This window comes from Aspergillus welwitschiae, assembly GCF_003344945.1.
Source record: "Aspergillus welwitschiae strain CBS 139.54b unplaced genomic scaffold BDQ94scaffold_10, whole genome shotgun sequence".
Lineage (NCBI taxonomy): Eukaryota > Fungi > Ascomycota > Eurotiomycetes > Eurotiales > Aspergillaceae > Aspergillus > Aspergillus welwitschiae.
Window position 1 is genome coordinate 451,197 of NW_020798704.1, and position 17,293 is coordinate 468,489.

The 17,293-nt window shown below is 52.4% G+C and overlaps 4 protein-coding genes across 4 annotated transcripts; 1 reads left to right on the top strand and 3 right to left on the bottom strand.

Annotated features, from left to right (window-relative positions):
• Nucleotides 1-1,573: 1,573 nt before the first annotated feature.
• On the top strand, nucleotides 1,574-2,237 carry BDQ94DRAFT_168814 (uncharacterized protein; the record flags this gene model as incomplete). The annotated part of the gene is made up of 3 exons (XM_026771161.1): nucleotides 1,574-1,933; nucleotides 1,991-2,042; nucleotides 2,101-2,237. The coding sequence occupies 3 exons, from the start codon at nucleotides 1,574-1,576 to the stop codon at nucleotides 2,235-2,237; spliced, it is 549 nt and encodes a 182-aa protein (XP_026628163.1).
• Nucleotides 2,238-2,982: 745 nt separating this feature from the next.
• Nucleotides 2,983-3,738, bottom strand: BDQ94DRAFT_168815 (uncharacterized protein; the record flags this gene model as incomplete). The annotated part of the gene is made up of 1 exon (XM_026771162.1): nucleotides 2,983-3,738. The coding sequence occupies one exon, from the start codon at nucleotides 3,736-3,738 to the stop codon at nucleotides 2,983-2,985; it is 756 nt and encodes a 251-aa protein (XP_026628164.1).
• Nucleotides 3,739-6,018: 2,280 nt separating this feature from the next.
• BDQ94DRAFT_177279 (beta-glucosidase H) lies at nucleotides 6,019-8,824 on the bottom strand (the record flags this gene model as incomplete). Its single annotated transcript, XM_026772869.1, has 2 exons — nucleotides 7,915-8,824; nucleotides 6,019-7,861 (listed from the first exon to the last, which is right to left on the bottom strand). Exons 1-2 carry the CDS (start codon nucleotides 8,463-8,465, stop codon nucleotides 6,019-6,021), a joined length of 2,394 nt encoding a protein of 797 aa, XP_026628165.1. The 5' UTR covers nucleotides 8,466-8,824.
• An 809-nt stretch (nucleotides 8,825-9,633) lies between these two features.
• Nucleotides 9,634-17,077, bottom strand: BDQ94DRAFT_177282 (putative THO complex component (Rlr1); the record flags this gene model as incomplete). Its single annotated transcript, XM_026772870.1, has 3 exons — nucleotides 12,143-17,077; nucleotides 11,100-12,070; nucleotides 9,634-11,048 (listed from the first exon to the last, which is right to left on the bottom strand). Exons 1-3 carry the CDS (start codon nucleotides 17,062-17,064, stop codon nucleotides 9,634-9,636), a joined length of 7,308 nt encoding a protein of 2,435 aa, XP_026628166.1. The 5' UTR covers nucleotides 17,065-17,077.
• Nucleotides 17,078-17,293: the final 216 nt, after the last annotated feature.

Here is a 17,293-nt window from a genome sequence, read left to right on the forward strand (position 1 = left end):
GGTAAAGGCAATCTTATCGTTTAAGCCTTCCAGATAGGGGATCAAGCATAGCCACAGACAGCTCTTGGGAAGCCTTCAAGGATCGGTTACCTAACCGAAATTCGACCATCAGATGCATGGCTGACTCGCTTGGCTGTCCAATCGAGACCCTAGGTAAGGTATTATAGATAACATGGTCGCTGACTTCTGTGTATCCCTCAACGGACGGGAGTGTAACGCTTGCATCTCGCCAGAAAACTGTTTTTGTTTCCCCTTTTATTAAATCCTTTCCTGTTCGGGGTTTCCTTCTTTTCTTATTTTCGTGCTTCCATTTTTCCCCTCTCATGGATTTATTGTGAATTTGCAAATGTGGAAATAGACTTTGGGCTCCGGACGTCTGGACGGGAACCCCTACCGTGGACCGCTTAGAGACCTGCCGTAAACTCTGGTTACCCAATGGTTTAAATTACGCTGCAGTAGGAGTTTTCCGATTTCATTTTGATTCACTCATTCGAATATTTATTTTTCTACATCCTCTCCATCCGGTTATTCCCCCCTTTCATTCCTTTTAATCATGATCACCGCTATGATTTCTGGCCTGTAATTCCTATTTAAACCCCCGCCTTACCCCAAATGAAAGCAACCAGTCGAGGTACCTTCAACATGTGTCTGCCTTCCTTTATATAGTTCTTTTCCCTCTCGCCGTTGAGGTTCTGCGTGGCTGTGGCCGTGATGCCTGTAGTGGCTGTCTATAGTATGCGCCAGGGGAATACCACTCTCGAATGATATTTGTCACGTTGACAAGCCACAAACCGAAGATTAAGTTCTCGTCTTGCTGGGATCTGTGTCCAAGTCCCGCCTCTCTGGACTTCGTCAGTCTTTTCCATCATGCGTTACACATGAGAACATGGCTTACCTGAGGGCACGATACTATGCTACCTGCTACGGGGATCATGTGTCTTCCTAATGAGTCAATCGGGCCTCCATTTGCTACTCTCGACGCAGGCACACGAAGAGAGCAGCCATTTTCTGCTGCAGCTCCCGTGTAACCCCTGCCATGATTGACGGCTCTGATAGGCTGACTATCATTCTGAGAAACTTAATGTTGCCTCCAACACGTATAAAGAGGGAAAACAAAATTACTTACGTCTAGAAGTAGGTATTGACAGGCCGAATCTGGGATTCAGAGACCTGTGACTGACAATTACTGAGGAGTACTCTGCTTCAGGCACCCACCCTCCGCCTGTGTGACACCGGGTCTATCATGACCCAGAATATCCACATAGGCTTTCATGCATCCTGGCCAATCTTGAGGCTTGAAGCGTCCCGTGTCTGAATGCCCTGATCATTCTCATTATATAATTCTTTCTATATTCAGAGCCCCATGAGGACACATGACATCTGCAGTATGTATGCCCGGTCGGCTCTCTTGCCCCTCTTCTTATATAAACCGTGACGATTCCCGACTCTTTCGCTCAGTCACCCACAATTCACAATTTGGTATCCTGCTAAAATTCCACACGCGATCTATTCTTTCCGTGATATCTTTCCACGCGAGCTATCATTTTCATGATATCTCTACACCCAAGTTACCATGGCCTTTGCTGGAATATCTGTAGGAAGGACAAGGGGCTCCTTGAAGTTTGTCAAAAGAAGCGAGGACTACCAGGGAGGCGCACTGTACCAGTACTACCTTCCATACACTCCTCCTGCCGGGCTCCCTCCCTCCAATTTTGAGTTCGTCTCGCAGGAAGTATTCATCGAAGATATTAGAGGAAAGGAAGCCGAATTTTCGATAGAAAGACAAGGGTTCTGCCTATATCCCTTCAGCACTCAAATGCCGTATGCAGAATACGATGACACGAAGAAAATTCGTGATATACTCTATCCTGAGGTCAAGGAAGTATTGCAGAGACTTACAGGAGCGTCAATGGTTGATATCTTGTCACATGTGGTAATTTAGCGCCATCTCCTACTTAATAAAGGCTATCATATGTCTGACACCCCCAAGGTCCGCGGAAAACATGCAGGTGGTAGAAAGCCGTCCGAAAAAGTACACATCGGTAAGAACACTTATTTAACCAGAATGCCAAGTGCTTAATTCTGACCTTTGCCTCCCAGACGTGGCGGAGAGCTGGCGTGCAAATCTGTTTGAAAGCTACTGTAGAAAGTCCGATGCGAACATTGCGCCATCGCAGAAATATGAGTTCTATAAGTACATGATCCATTTACATGCCGTTCTTGTCACACCCGGCTGATGATATACTATCCCATCGGTAGCTTTTGGGTGCCGTTACTTCCGGTGAAGAATTATCCACTAGCCTTTTGCGAACCGAGCACGGTGAAGTCAGATGATATACTTGCTGTGATATATCACAGCAATATTGTGGTCGGTCAGAACTGCTTTCTACAGTATCACCAGTCTCAAAGATGGTATTTTAAAAGCAACCAACAACCGTCCGAGGCTTGGATTTTCTATCAGGGGGGTAACAGATTCGAGAACAAACCAGGTATGCCAGCACCATTACCTTATTCAATAGCTGTCCCTAACCTGTGACGCTTTCGACAAAGGTGTCCCACATGGCTCGTTCCGCTCGCATGCAGGTGAGAATATGCGCAGTGATCTACGACAGAGTATTGAATTCAAAGCCATGGTCATGTTTTGAAACATCTTTTGAGCGACTATGAAAGTGAGGGAACTTGGCACTTTGGATAATGCAGGAGTTTATTGGACATTACGTCTTGTGTTTCTACACGGTGCAACTGAAAAGAATGATTTTTTGATGGACTAAACGAAGGATAGATAAGGTAGAATGCAAATACCATTTTCAATCATCAATGCGATCGGATCTTCACAAATGTAAAGTTAGACCTCATTTTCAAGGAGGAACAATCCTTGTTCCAAGTAGCTAGAGAAAGCCGGACCTGATTTCAATGGCGATTCCGCGGGTGGCCGACACGCGTAGCACTGGAACATATCCTCTTCAAAAAGGAGCAACGAGTTCAAAGTATGGAAAACACGATAGGATTAATTCCAATGTCTGCACTGGCATTCAGCTCCTCCTCTGATGAAAGTTTAGCCATAAGTTCGCGACCCGAGGGCGTCAGTGTTATTCCACATCCTCGTTCTATCAACGTATATATCTCCTCATGGAACTCTCGCTTCTGGCGCCGCAGCTCTTCATCTCCATCTTCACCTGTCTCTTCGGAATTCAGATGGTCAAAGCAATCCTCGTCCGGTATCACGCAACAACTTTCAGCATGCATGTTTTCCTCATACACCCTATTGGGCTCTCGTTTCTGGAGCCGCAGCCCTTCGGCTTCGCTTGTATCTGGTTCAGGGGTATTCGACTCGTCTTCCGATGGCTGGGGCAGCTGGTCGTCGGGCTTGGTTGCTTCCTTTGCTGGCGTTGTCGTTTCGTCTGCGTCTTCGTCCGCTTCTTTGTCCGTCTTGTTGTCATCGTTGGGGCCTGGAGACGGGTCGTTGTTGGACCCAGTTGCTTCCTTTGCTTCGGGCCTCGGCTCGTCTCCTTCTTTGTCCGTTTTGTTGTCGTTGTTGGAGCTTGGAGACGAGTTGGTGGAAGAAACGTCAAGAGGAGGAGAGGAACCTAACTGATGTGCCTGCTTCTCAGCTTCAGCGGGATCGTTTGCTGTAGTATGCAGACTGTCTTTCATAAGCTGGCATAGCTTCTCTTTAACTTCCCTTGGGTCGTTGGTCGATTGCTCATGCTGATGCTCATGGTTCTTGATGAAGTCCATTGTTTTTGCTGGGAGGGAGGGAGGCTGATCTTGGTGAGATGGGAGGCAGATCTGTGAGATGGGAGGCAGATCTGTGAGATGGTCTCTTTGTAGGGAGATGAGAAACTGAAAGTAGAACCAGGTAGGTCTGAGATACCGCTAATTCTGTATCTCCAACCCAATGTCTGGATAATAAGGGGGTATTTATATCTGATGAACGACTTCATCTGCTCCTGTTCAACCGGACTGTATCCGAGCGCGCGAAGGCATCTTCCTTGTTATCGGCCATATGGACGATGTCACAAGCACTTCGAATAGCTTAACTCCTCTACTAGAGAGTGATGCTATGGGAATATCAACGCAGAGGTGAATCTGGCCGTCAAAATGAGAGTGTTGGTGTTGGTTGACCAGGGAAGAGCCCAGCAAAATGCTTCGGTCGGGGTTGGAACAAAAGCAGCAGCAGCAATAATGTTAAGAATACGGTATATACAGTTGGGTTGCACCTGAAGCAAACGAAAATCATAACATAGTCTAGATCTGAATCTTATGCTACTGCCAGTCTCTCAGCGGAAAAGCGGTATACTCCGTACGACTGTAGTCGTTTGCTCCCGCGAGTCGTGTTTGGAACGGTGCTCAAAGCCATTGCAGAATTAGTTGGACTCGTGGGCACATCTATCTCAGAGATAGAACTTGACGGCCAATTCAATGAGACCGTCACAGTAAGGCATCTTCTTTCTTTCTATGGCTATGCAGATATGACTATGGATGCTCTGGACTGTCTGGTTCTAGGTTATGTCCATAAATACTCTTCTTGACCGATACAGAAGCCGTCGAAACATTCCTACAATATTAGATGCAGTTGTGTTGCACCCGGAGCAAACGAAGCACGAGACATGCTCATCATGTGATCGTCAGACTGGTCTTGCGAGAGATTGGGTATTCTTCATGTTCATTCAGCCATTTACTAGTGTGTACGCGCAGCAACTCGCGTTCGGCATGGCATCCAATCGTCCCAACTACAGTGAGCGCAGCTGGGTCTGCTACTGCTCGTCTCCTATGCTATCACTGGCTGATTAGCGTCTTCCTTCTATGCCCCGCGCTCTATTGACCTGACTTCCTTCCTGACTTCTTTGCATCGCTCGCCACTAGTTTGGCACATCTTTAATCACGGACAACGCTAATCGGCATCATAGAGCTGGAACAGCGAACAGGAAAAGGCAACAGACACTTCCAACGTCGAGAAAGCTTCCAACAAGACGAAGCACTTCAAACGCGGGCAGACGTCGACGGAAATGACAGCACAGTGCATATCGACATCGTTACTTCAAGATCCAAGGAACCAAGCAGCGTCGTGATCGGGAGCATGTCCACTTAGAGTACCTAGTCTCGTCGCAAGAAACAAGTGCGGAGGATTTTATGGGAAGTAGACCATCCTACACTTGGGGATTTGAGAGCACTGGTGAATACATTCGGCAATATCGAGGAAGGGAGAATCGCTGCCGAAGGCATTGTTGGCACCGGTTCCATAACGGGTATCTAAGAAAGGTCAGTGGACATCGTGGGAGGAGTGGAAAATGCTTAACAAGTATATAGGGAATATTCATACATCGATCACAGTGTAGATCTCATCTTTTGTTCAGTTCTCGTAGCTAAAGACGATTTCAGCATTTCGAGGACCTGATGGAGGGGAAGATTGCCAGCATACCAAGGTATATTCCCGTCTTGGATATTTCAGATGAGGGTGGTCACTCACAAACAGCATCATTTGGACTAGTGTCCTGAACCACAATCACAATCACAATCACCGTCTTCCCCTCCCTCGTTGTCGCCTCCATCTTCTTCTTCAACACCATGGGAGGAGACCTAACAGACCTCCAATTCCCCTTTAAGTTTCTCACATCTTCCTCCGCAAATCACCAACCTTATCCGCCGACTCCCCCACCAACTCGAGCTCCTCCTTACAATTAACGGGATCCAAGGGTAAAACCCTGCGATATGACGTCCACAGTGATATGTGACAAATAGTCTCTCCTCTAGTTAGGCTTCTTGTGCATTCTTGGAGGGACTGTCATGATGTACTCGGACTGTTTCGGCGGAAATGAAACTGACGGGGAGGGCGAGGAGGTATGTGCCGAACTTATAATCAATCCATGTCCGGTTTATCTGTCTTATATGATTACTCGTCTGTAAATAGAAACATCCAATTCAATTCAGGACAATCACATCATCATCAATCATAAGCCATGTATATCCAACTCATCAACAAAACCAATATCTCTAAATACGGCATATATGGTATGCCTACAACCCAACCCAATACCTCGTTCTCTCCACCCCAAATTCCCCCCTCAACTCTCCCTCACCAGTTCCTGTGACAGACAACCCATATGTGCCCTTCTCCGACGCCCATTTACCGCGCTGCTCGTCCCACCAGCTCGTCGCCAGTTTCTTCTCCACCACAATCTCCACCTGTTTCTCCTCCCCAGGCTGGAGGAACACCTTTGTGAACCCCTTCAGTTCGCGGACGGGGCGGTTCACCTCCGTTTTCGGGGGAAGGACCCACAGCTGTACGATCTCTGCGCCGGCTACGGTACCTGTGTTCTTTACTTGGACTGTGGCAGTGATGGGTTCGCCGTCGGTGAGGGTGCCCTTCTCCGGGGAGGTAGTAATCTTCAGATCACTCCGGGAGAAAGTGGTGTAGGATAAACCGTGACCGAAAGGGAAGAGTGGCTTCACGTTCGTCTTTTCGTAGTACCTGTATCCGACGTAGACATCTTCACCGTAGAGGACACGGCCCCGCTCGGAGCGGAAGTTAAGATAACTAGGGTTATCCTGTAAGCGGACGGGGAAAGTCACGGGGAGTTTAGCGGACGGGTTGACGTCTCCAAAGAGGACGTCTGCGATGCCGTTGCCGCATTCGTTGCCGCCGAACCAGGCGTGGACGAGGGCTTTAGCTTTGTGGACCCATGGCATGGTGACAGGGGTACCGGACTGGAGACACACGACTGTGTTATCGGGATTAGCGTCGAGGACACGGGAAATCATCTCGTCAGTCCCAGGAGGCAGATCCATGTGTTCGCGGTCGTAGCCTTCGGTTTCCCATTCACTGGTGAGGCCGGCAAAGATGATTACTTGGGAGGCTTGGCTGGCTTGGGAGACGGCGTTGGAGATCAGCTCTTCTTGGCTGACTTGACGGGCAGCGCCGAAGCGGAATCCGCCGGGCCCGAAGACGACGATGCCTCGGGTGTCGAGGTCGGAGGTGGGGGCGCTGCCGAATTCGAGGACTACTTTGTAGGTTTGGCCTGCGTTGAGGTGTTTGGAGCCGCGCTCTTCGACGGTGGCGTTGCCGAAGAAGGCGGTGCCCTGGCGTTGGTTCTTTGTGTTGTCGACGACGGTTTCGTTGTCGATGAGGAGACGGCCCGTGCCGACTACGGTGACGCCGAAGTCGTAGACGCCGGATTCGGTGGGGGTGAAGTAGCCTTCCATGTCGACGAAGAAGGTGAAAGAGTGGATCTTGGGGTTGATGTAGTCCATGAGGAAGCCGCTGGAGCGGAGAAGATGCAGTTCGTCGACAAGGGTGCGGTTCTCGTGGGAGGGTGGTTCGTTGTAGACGCGGAACGTGAATCCGGGTTTGCCATCCTGGGTTTTGAGCAGGGGACCGAGGAGAGGGAGTTCTTTGTGGGAGTAGACGCCTTGGGAGAATTGAACTTCGGAGGTGGCTTTGGCGGTGACGCCTTCAAAGGGCGAGACGGTGTAGTAGGGGTCTAGGGAGGCAGAGCCGCCGCCACAGTAGGCGGCGATTTGAGCATTGGGTCCGATGACAAGGATGGGTTTGTCTTTGCGGAGGGGAAGAATATTATCTTCGTTCTTCATGAGCACGACGGACTCAGCGGCGGCGCGGCGGAGAAGATCCCGGTCTTGGGGCCGGTTGAGGGCTTTTTCCGGGGCGTGCTCGGGGATGCCTAGAGGCTCGACCCAGTTGACGAGGTTGAGGATATTGCGGACGCGGTCGTCCAAAACGAACTCGGCTACCTTGTTGGAGGATACGGCGTGAGCCAGGGCAGAGCCACGCCAGCGTGTCTTGCCCGGCATTTCGAGGTCCAGACCAGCATTGATGGCGTCGGAAGTGGTGTAGGTTCCGAACCTAGAATATTTCGTCAATACATGTATAGCACCATTTTGCGGTACAAATCTTACCAATCACTCATAACCAGACCATCCCAATTCCACTCCTTGCGGAGGATATCAGTGATAAGCTCCTTATTCTCACTGACATGCGTGCCATTGACCTTATTATAGGCCGTCATAACACAAGCAGTAGGACATATCCTCATCGCCAACTGAAAAGGCAACAGGTATATTTCGCGCAAGGCACGCATGGTGACGATGCTGCTCACCGCCAAACGCTCATGCTCCTGATCATTGCACACAAAGTGCTTAAGCGTGGCAGCGACGCCCTTCTCCTGCAACCCCTTGCAGTAATTCCCGGCCAGAATTCCGGAAAGCACGCCATCCTCTGCGAAAGACTCGAAGCCTCGACCGCCGAGCGGAGAGCGCTGGATGTTGATGGTGGGACCCAGAACGATATGCGAGCCCTTAGCGATGGACTCGTCACCCATGAGCTGGCCCACCTCGTGCAGCAAATGGGCGTCCCAGGTTGCTCCGAGGGCGGTGGCACAGGGGAAACAGGCGGCCGGGATTCCGTTGAAGAAGCGGGTGCCTCGCACGCCATTGGGACCATCGGACATGCGCAGAGCGGGGATGTTGAGTCGGGGGATTGAGGCAGTGTGCCAAAAGTCCACGCCTGTTCAATAGTTAGTTATGCTTTCTGTTTTTTTGTATTTGGTGTTGGGCGTTACTTTCCAGCCGTGAGAGCTACCTTTTCGCCCAGTGTGAGCTCTTCAATGGTCTTTTCCACGTCCAGACGTGCCATAGTGACGGTGACGGGAGGGGGGACGATTTATTGCAAACTTAAAATACAATGGAGTAGCATTCGGGTCAATGCAGGCTACGATGATGAGTAGCAGTACTTAAGAGACAATTGCTGGTTAAGGAACGGGAAAAGGGAGGGAAGTATAAATTGATCACGGACCACACGGACTGACTCGAGTCGAGGACTACTGAAACAAATGGTTGGAGCGGGGCAGAAGGAGGAGTTCATATATCCGGAACCCACGGTGCCTGGCACCCCGCCTGAATCATCCGTGCATAAGGTGACTACCGAGTGGGATGGAATGCATCATGGATCAACATCATGAATGGGCGGATCGACGGCAGGAGCTGCCGAAGGAGCAGCCACGAAATGTCCCGAAGATTACCCGACCGGTTTGGTCGGAGTGTCGGCCCGCTTGCCCTGTCGCCAGTTGGCCTGATGGTCTTGCAGATGCACAGGGTATCCTGGCAGCCACCATCACTACTTGCAGATGCAGATGCAGATGCAGGGTCTAAGAGTTCACCACGTCGGACATTGTCCTACCCAAAAAGGTGAAACATCCCACCGGAGTCCATTGTCCTACCCAAAAAGGTAAAACATCCCACCGGAGTCCCTTGTCCCCACGGCTACTACTCATGCAGGCAGACTACGGACCGGAACCTAACTTTCGTAACGGGCAGCCAGCTGACTGACTGCGAGTAGGTAGCTGCTATGCGTCCGGGTATCCAATCAAGAACACAAATGGGGAAATGGAAGAGAAAAATTGTATGGTACAGGCCATGCGTGCACATAGATCAGAGAGTCCCAGGTAAACAGACGGAACGCAGAAAAACACCGTCCAACAATGCTAGTAATAGAGTCGTGTAGTAGGTCAAAAGGAAATGGTAGATTCAATGAGAGACAAAAAAAAAAAAAAAAAAAAAGAGCAACATGCAACCACGCATCATTCCGCCGGTATCAAGATCCCTAAATTCTCTTATTCCTCACGCGCCACGTCGGGGCCGTTTAGACTCGCTTCCCATCCGCATTCCTCCCCGTCCGCCGCCATCTCCATGTCCTCCTTCGTCCCCAGGTCGATTACGCTTGCGGTGAGGCCCACTAGGCGCCCCCTCGCGATGGTAATCCCGTTCACGCGGACGATCCCGATTACGGTCACGCTCACGATCGCGCAGCCCGCGCCCACCTCCCCATCGTCGGTCATCCTCACCAGCAGCAAGCGGGGGCGGCGGAGGTGGTGGAGGACCCTGTCCGCCAAGAGAAGACGGAGGTCGGAGACGGCCTTCATGCTCCTGACTGCTTGGGGCAATGTCCGAGCCCTCCTCCCGGTCACGTCGACGCCGGTTGTCTTCACGTGCGCCAGGCCCACGTCGAGACGCCTCGCGAGACTCATACCGTTCTTCCCGAGGCCCTCCCGGGGCACCACCCGCGTCGCTTCGGCGACTCCGTTCACGCTCGTAATCCCGGTTTCGATCTCGATGCTCTTCCCGTCGACTGCTACTGCGTGAGCCCTCTTCATCACCACCACGCCGTTCCCGATCTCGCTCCCGCTCCCGTTCACGCTCAGGGTATGTGCCCGAAGAGAACCGCTGGCTTCGCCGGCTTTCCGCGCTGGACTCCTCCGCAGGCTCTCCTCGGCTGCCTCCTGGTCGGCTACGTGGATGACCGTCCTCTTCCCCGTAGGGAGCGCCAGAAGACCGGCCGGCCATGAGATCAGGGCGACCTTGAGACGCCGGGCCACCGCGACCACCCTCCTCCTGCGCAACGGGCGTCGGAGGCCGAGCCGATTGCGGTGATGGGGCATTCATGGCGCCCGATTGTCGATTGGCACCCCGTCCTCGAATCGTAGGACCAGGGCCACGGTCCGGCAGCCCACCGGATTGCTGGAGCATGTTGTTGATACCAGCAAAACGCTTGTCTCCCCGGCCGCGTTCACCGCCAAACCCAGGACCTGAAGGCGGGCCACGTGGCATAGCTGCGGGCCCAGAGGGTGGTCCCAGTCCACTGCGTGGACCAGATGGGGGGACAATCGATGCAGGAGATGACGCATGATGCGGGCGTTGACCGCCCCCATATGTGTTTTCCTGGGGTTGCTGTTGCAGGACCTTCAGTCTATCCGGGTGGATTCCGCTAGTGTCGAGTTTCTCTGGGCCCGGTGACGAGGGCCCTGTTGGGGCAGGCTGATCCGGTGCGTTTCGTAGCCCCTGCCGACCAGGGCCAGTAGGAGGTTGGCGTTCAGTCGGAGCCATCGCACCAGCCGCAGGCTGTCCTTGAGAATGTTGTGACCCGGGGGCATTGCGGCCACCACGCCCAGCATTGTTTCTTCCTCGCGGGCCAGACGGAACATCCGTAGGCGGCTCCGGTTGACGCAGTCGTCCATGATTCATGTCAACGCCGGTCACTGTATCTCGACTGTCAGCGCCATCCATGGAAGGACGCCCATATCGCTCACTTCGTGGCCCTGTGGGCATATCCTCGTTGCGCGCATGAGGGTGGGCAAAGTTCGCACCCCGGCGATCATCAGCTGGGAACCGTTCTGGACGCCCCAGTGGTTCCATCCTCGGAGGAGACAATGCTCGTTGTTGCAAATTCCGTCGGTCGTCCCGATCTTGTCGTCCGGTTTCGCCACGCCGAAAGCCTTCTGGATGGTCGTCTATCATACCAGCGCGATCAGGGTGCGTAGGAGGAACAGATCGTACATTTGGTGGTCCCTCCCGAGCATCCGGCCGTAGACGGCCTGACCGATCCGGCCAGTCCGCATCACGCGCTGGGCGCCCATCCCGGTGAGGAAATCCACGGAATGGTTCGTCCATAGGTTGCCTTGGGTAATCTCTGTCAACACGGGGGTAGGGCCTCCCATCACCCATGGCCGGATCGAATGGCCGAGAATAGTCGTGGTCTCCACCGAAGCGACCACCACGAGGATAGTCCTGATGTCTGTCACGGCGATCCTCTAAGAGATCAGGCCGAGGAGGCAACTTGTCTTCACGGTTGAATCGGTGTGGGCCCTGCGCTTGTGCTCGGGCGTTCTGTGTACCGGATGGTGCTCGCTCCGGTTCAGGGCGCTTCGGTACATTTGCCGGTCTACCAGAGTCTGAAATCTTTGATGCAGCCTGCGATGCAGCGGGCGATGCTGGCGCCTGGGGTCGAGCAGGCAAGTCTGCCTCTAGATGAGCTCCACGAGCAGAAGCGACATCCTTCTCGTTTGAATTTTGCTCGCGATTAGCGGATGCTTGTGTTTCGGTACCTTGAGCCGCAGTTGCAGGCGAATCACGTTGGGACGTTGACGAAACCTTTGTTTCAGTCGGCTTTTGAGCTGTTCGATCAGCCAGCGGGACATCAGCCATCTTGGCATCCTCGATCTCTCCATCTTCAACCTCAGCCTTCGTGGCGCCCAACTCGGGCTTCGCCTCGCCTTGCAACCTGTAGTTGCGTAAAATATCAGCATTCATGATCAACACAGTACAATGATCTGGGTTCTATCTGAGGACTTACCCGTTGGTGGATGTAGGCTTGAACTCGACAGCAGTAGCATTCAAGGGGGTGGGTGTAGTAGACGAGGGACGTGGTGTGGTTGGTTTCGCTGCTGCACCTGGTCTGCCAGGCACTGGCGGGCTGGCACTCATAAACGCTTGAGGGAGCAACCATTTCTTTTCACGCCGGTTAAGATCGCCGATTAGAGAAGCGGCCGGGATCTTGACATCATCTCGTTCGTCGTTCTGACTCAAGCTATTCATGCTAGTCAACATGTCCCGGCCTATCCAGTTCACTGCAGGGAAATTCTGCACAACAGCCTTCAACACACTGATAGCGTTACGAATGTGCATGTATTCGCCACCGTTCAAGCACGTCTTCAGAGCGGAGGAGAATAGGCGGTGCCACTTGTACAGAAGCCGACGGAAATCTTCGTACTCCAGATAAATGGCTGGCTTTCCATCCGAGTCAACATTCTTGGCGAATCCAGGAAGGTCTTTCTTGGTACCAAACGCTTCCTTCTCGTAAACAGCCTTGTCGGCGTGCCAACGGCCGAGGTCGCGTAAGACCTCATTCAAAAATCGACCCAAGTTATCGGCCTCTCTTGATGTGCACTGGAATATCAACGCGGTAAGTCTTTGCTCCCTGAATAGCTGATCCAGGAGGCCGACGGTTCGGAAGTTCGGCGTTCCAGTTGTGTGCAAGAATTTGAGCATCTTGAAGCAGTAGAATGCATCGATAGGAGACAACAAGAGACGCGGTAGGAAACATTGCTCCAGAAGGGCAACATTCAACGAATCGTGCTTCCCACGCATACCTGCAAACCAGCGATCTTTCTCCTTCTGTAGTTTGGTCCTTGTTTGGCCGTAGGCCTTCAAATGGGCCTTGTTCTCTTCCAATATCCGGTCTTGGAGTTGCGTGATCTGCTTTTTCTCTCGCTCTTTTCTTTGCGTTCCTGCCATGCTGATGTCGGACCGATCGTTGCTGATGGCCATAACCTTCCTCTTTTGCCGATCAATTTCGTCTTCATACGATTTCTGAGGTATATGTACGTCGTACAAAGACAGCTGCCAGAATGTCACGTAGAACTGTAAGCCAACAACGCCCCACGTTTCGGGACTCAGGACAGCCTTGACTTGGTCTTGGAGGTCTTGCATGACGGGATTCAGAGCAGGCACCTCGGTAGTGACAGAACCAGCCGGTACTGTAGCAGCGTTGCTGTCGGTGTTGTTCGCGGTCTCTGCCTTTTCGGTATCGACATCCATGGCATTCTCCGACGGCTGTTCACCTTCAGTCACGTTTGCCTCCCCATCTTCCGTCGTTTCCATCTCGTCAGCCTCGGGCTTGGATGGGGATGTCTCTTCGCTCTCGCGGCTGGATACCAATGCCACCGGAGTCTTTGCGGACTCTTCATCCTGCATTGTCTTTTCTATATCTGCAACCTTTTTTGCAACACTCGGACGCCGAATCCAAAACGCCACTTCGGGCTGAATGCCGAAATCGCTAATGAGAGAAGCCAAATCGGGGACGAATGAATCGAATTCCTCGACCGACAAGTTGCTGCGAAGCAGATCCAGGTACTGAACCAGAATACGGTGAATCTCATCAAAGATGTTTCCTAGGAGCTTGAGCTCGGAAGCGCCTTCCGTTTCTCTGAAAACGCAGATTAATCGTTCTTGAGCAATGGCAATGAGCAATTGTCCGGCAAGCTTTGAAACAGTGAGAGACTTCATAAGTCGTCTGGAGGTAGTCTTTGACTCGTGTCGCTTATCTAGCAACTGCAAGATTGTCTGAGATTGTAGGATTTCGCCACCCGCCATGGCCTGAATTTGTGCATCGTTGAAATTGTTGTCGGTGATGATTCCCGCCATAGAACTGATCATCTGCTCAAGGATGATCAAATCTGTCGAGTTGTTCTGGCGAAGCTGCTCCACAACGTATTGTAAGACCGGAGTGGGATCCATCACCGAATACCTCTTGAAAGTCCGTCCTGCAAATGTCGCCAAGGCGTTCAACCAACGACTAGTCAACAAGCCACCTTCTTGAACGCGGCTTCGTCCCTTCTGGCCGAGCGAGCTAATCATGACCCATGTCAGGATATCATACCCAAGATATGTGAAGTAGCGCGCACACTCCACAACGACTTCGATAAGATTCTCATAAGACTCAATCTGGTTGATGGCCACACTGATGACGATGCCCGGATTGGCGTAGGCAATCTTGGCCAAGGCACGAGCCATAGGTCGAATATTCGTTTTGCTGAGCCTCTTAAGAACATCCTTCGTTTCTGCTTTCGCCTGATCAAACGCCGACTTGATGTCGGGAAGTCTAGAAGTTTGGCCAGAAGTCCACTCGGCATACATATTGTACCGTACCTCCCTAGGGAAGAAACTGATGAGGTCGAATATCTCATTTACCACACCGGGATTTGCCTTGGTAAGACTGATCGACGGGACCAGGAGTCTTTTGCAAAGATCCTGCCAACGAGCTCGATTCTCTGGCGAATGATCCTTGCTCATGCTATCCTTTCCGATCCTTGCGACTTTGGTTAGCAAGCCTGGGTCCTGGCCGATTTTGTGACCCGATAGATTAAGGAAGGATGAACACAGTGCGAAGACGTCGTCAACAGTCTGGCATATGGGAACATTATCCGCCCAATCATCCCAGTAAAACCTGTAGTCGGTTCCATCGTTTGTATCTTCTTTGTCGAGTTGAGCCCACCGGAGAACTCGGCGCGGTGGCGCCTGTGCCAGTCGAATTTGCCCCTTCGGCACACCGGACTGATCATGGTTGAGTATCTGCTTCTGCTCTTTAAGCACTTCTACCGAGGGTAATGGGCGTAATGAAGAATAGACCTTGCCAAGACAGTGGTGCAGAATGCGGTGGATGAATTCAGGGAGTTCGGGGTAGACATCCATAAGCCAGGGGAATTTGCTCAGGATGAAAAGAGACTCGGGGAGGGCACCAATTGCAAGAAGGCTCTTTAGAAGCATCACTTTCTGGTCAGAAGGCTCAGGAAGCTCGTCCTCCTCCGTCTTCGCGCCTGTGGATTTGTCCGTTTCCTGGTCTTTTCCAGGAGTCGCAGATCGGGTTTCGGATTCGCGGATGCGTGGAATAGGTAGGGTGTCGTCGGATAAAGCACCAGCCATCATCAAGGCATTGATGCCACCTCCGGGCCGTGCTGCCCGCTCACGATCGGCCTTCTCCTTGAGCTTCTCCTCCTTGAGCGCATCCATTGAATCATCCGGTCTCCAGAGGTGCGGATACAGATCACGTAGTGAAATGAAACCGACTTTAATCAGTAGAGCCGCAAGGTAGATGAGGTTATCCGGAAGGACATCGGATTTAGCGCGAGCGCGGGAGGAATAGAAACGAAGCTTGAAACCAAGCAACTGTGCTGCTACTCGACTTCCCTTGGGCGGTAGTGTGCCGGTTTCCTCAATCCATTTCCGCATCTCCTTTTCCTCCTCCGAAAGACTGTTGCTTTCCGGAAGAATCCGCTGTAGCTCTTCCTTGGACACAGGCCGGCGGCCAATTTCAAAGAAAGCACGAATTCCGATTTCTCTGACTCGGTTCCAAAATTCGTGATCTCGTTGCTCGTTCGCTTTCATTGCTTCAAGTCGTTCCTCATCGGTAGTTACCCATCCGGAAGATCCAGGTAAGGCCCAGTTGGGAAGGCCAGAATCACGGTTACCTGCATCGACTGTGCGGAAGGCATCCTCTTTCGGCCACCAGGAGCTAGCCCGCAGGAGCTTCACAAAGAAGCGGTACTGCTTAACAAGAACAGCAGCAAATACGTCGAGAGTAACATCAAGAACACGGCCGACATCCATATCAAACGCACCAATCATCGCCTTCACCCTCTCGAAAGTGTCTTCGACAACTTCGCTGGAGGGGGGCTCATTATTACTCGTCGTGAACAGCTCCGTAAGCAGTTTGGAGTACCCTTCAGACTCTTCCCGCAGAAGGTTGTAATTCGATTGCCGATAAAGAAGGTTCGTCTGCTTGCGGATGCCCATGCGGGTGAATGTTTCGCGGACAAGTCCCAGGGACTGAAGGAGTTGAGTGTCGAGTTGGAGGCGCATAAGAGCGGAGTTAATCCCCGTAGAGAACACGAGCGGTCTCAGGGCACTATTAGAAGTGTCGGAATCGGTGAGGATTGATAGAGTGTCCAGGAACAAGGAGCGAGTGTCGAGGAGGGCTTGCGCTTGTCCTTCATTCTGCATATCAACATCCTCTGCAGCAACCTCTTCGCCAATGATGTCCCTGACTGCAGCTCCAGCTTCCTCCGGCGATAGACGACCGTATAGGGCGGACCGTATGAGTTCCTGGTATATCGAAGCGAGTGCGGCGGCATCCTGCGCATCTCTCACTTGGATACCCCTCTCCACGAGATGCTTCTTTCCAGTCGTGGCCCACTCGTCGATGGCGTTTTGTGTAACATACTCGTAGTCGTACGGTGGGGGAGGGCCGGGAGGAGGCTGGGGAGCCGATGCCTGAGCTTGCGGGGCAGGTGCCGGCATGGGAGTAGGCGCGGGCGATGGATTGATGTGTGTTTGTGGTTGAGAAGAGGAGGGAGAGGGTGATGGAGGGGGCTTTTGGTGATCTGTTGTCGGAGGGACGCCGTTTGCCTGGCTTTGATCTGAGACGTCTTTCGCCGGAGTTGTGCTGGGCGGGGACATGGCATTATCCCTCCGACCACCAGGAGGGTTCTGACCGTCGGTGCTGGGCCTGCGACCCATGCTATTCCTTCCACCCCGACTGGATTGCCTTCGTAATCGACCGCGCGCGTCAGAGTAATCGCGAGACTGCGGACCGTAGTTATGTTGCGCCATGTTGAGATTGCCCGGTCGATGGGGCGATGGTCGTTGACCGTCGTTCCCTGAATCGCCAGACCACGATCTATCACCTCTCTTTCTCTTTCCTCCGGCACCTGGAGCCATGACAGCCCGATTGGAGCTAGAGTGCGCGGATAGAGAACCGATGTGTTCCCGACAGGTCGCAATTCATGCGGCGAACCTAGATTTCCGAGGTCAGCTTCCTTCACGTGGGACCACAGAGCCGCAATCGGTCGGATCAATCGATGAAACGCGGTTTAGGGGACTATTAGAAACAACCTGCTGTGGAAAACTCATACGGCGGAAGGAGGGAAAGGATGATGCCTGGGGAAGA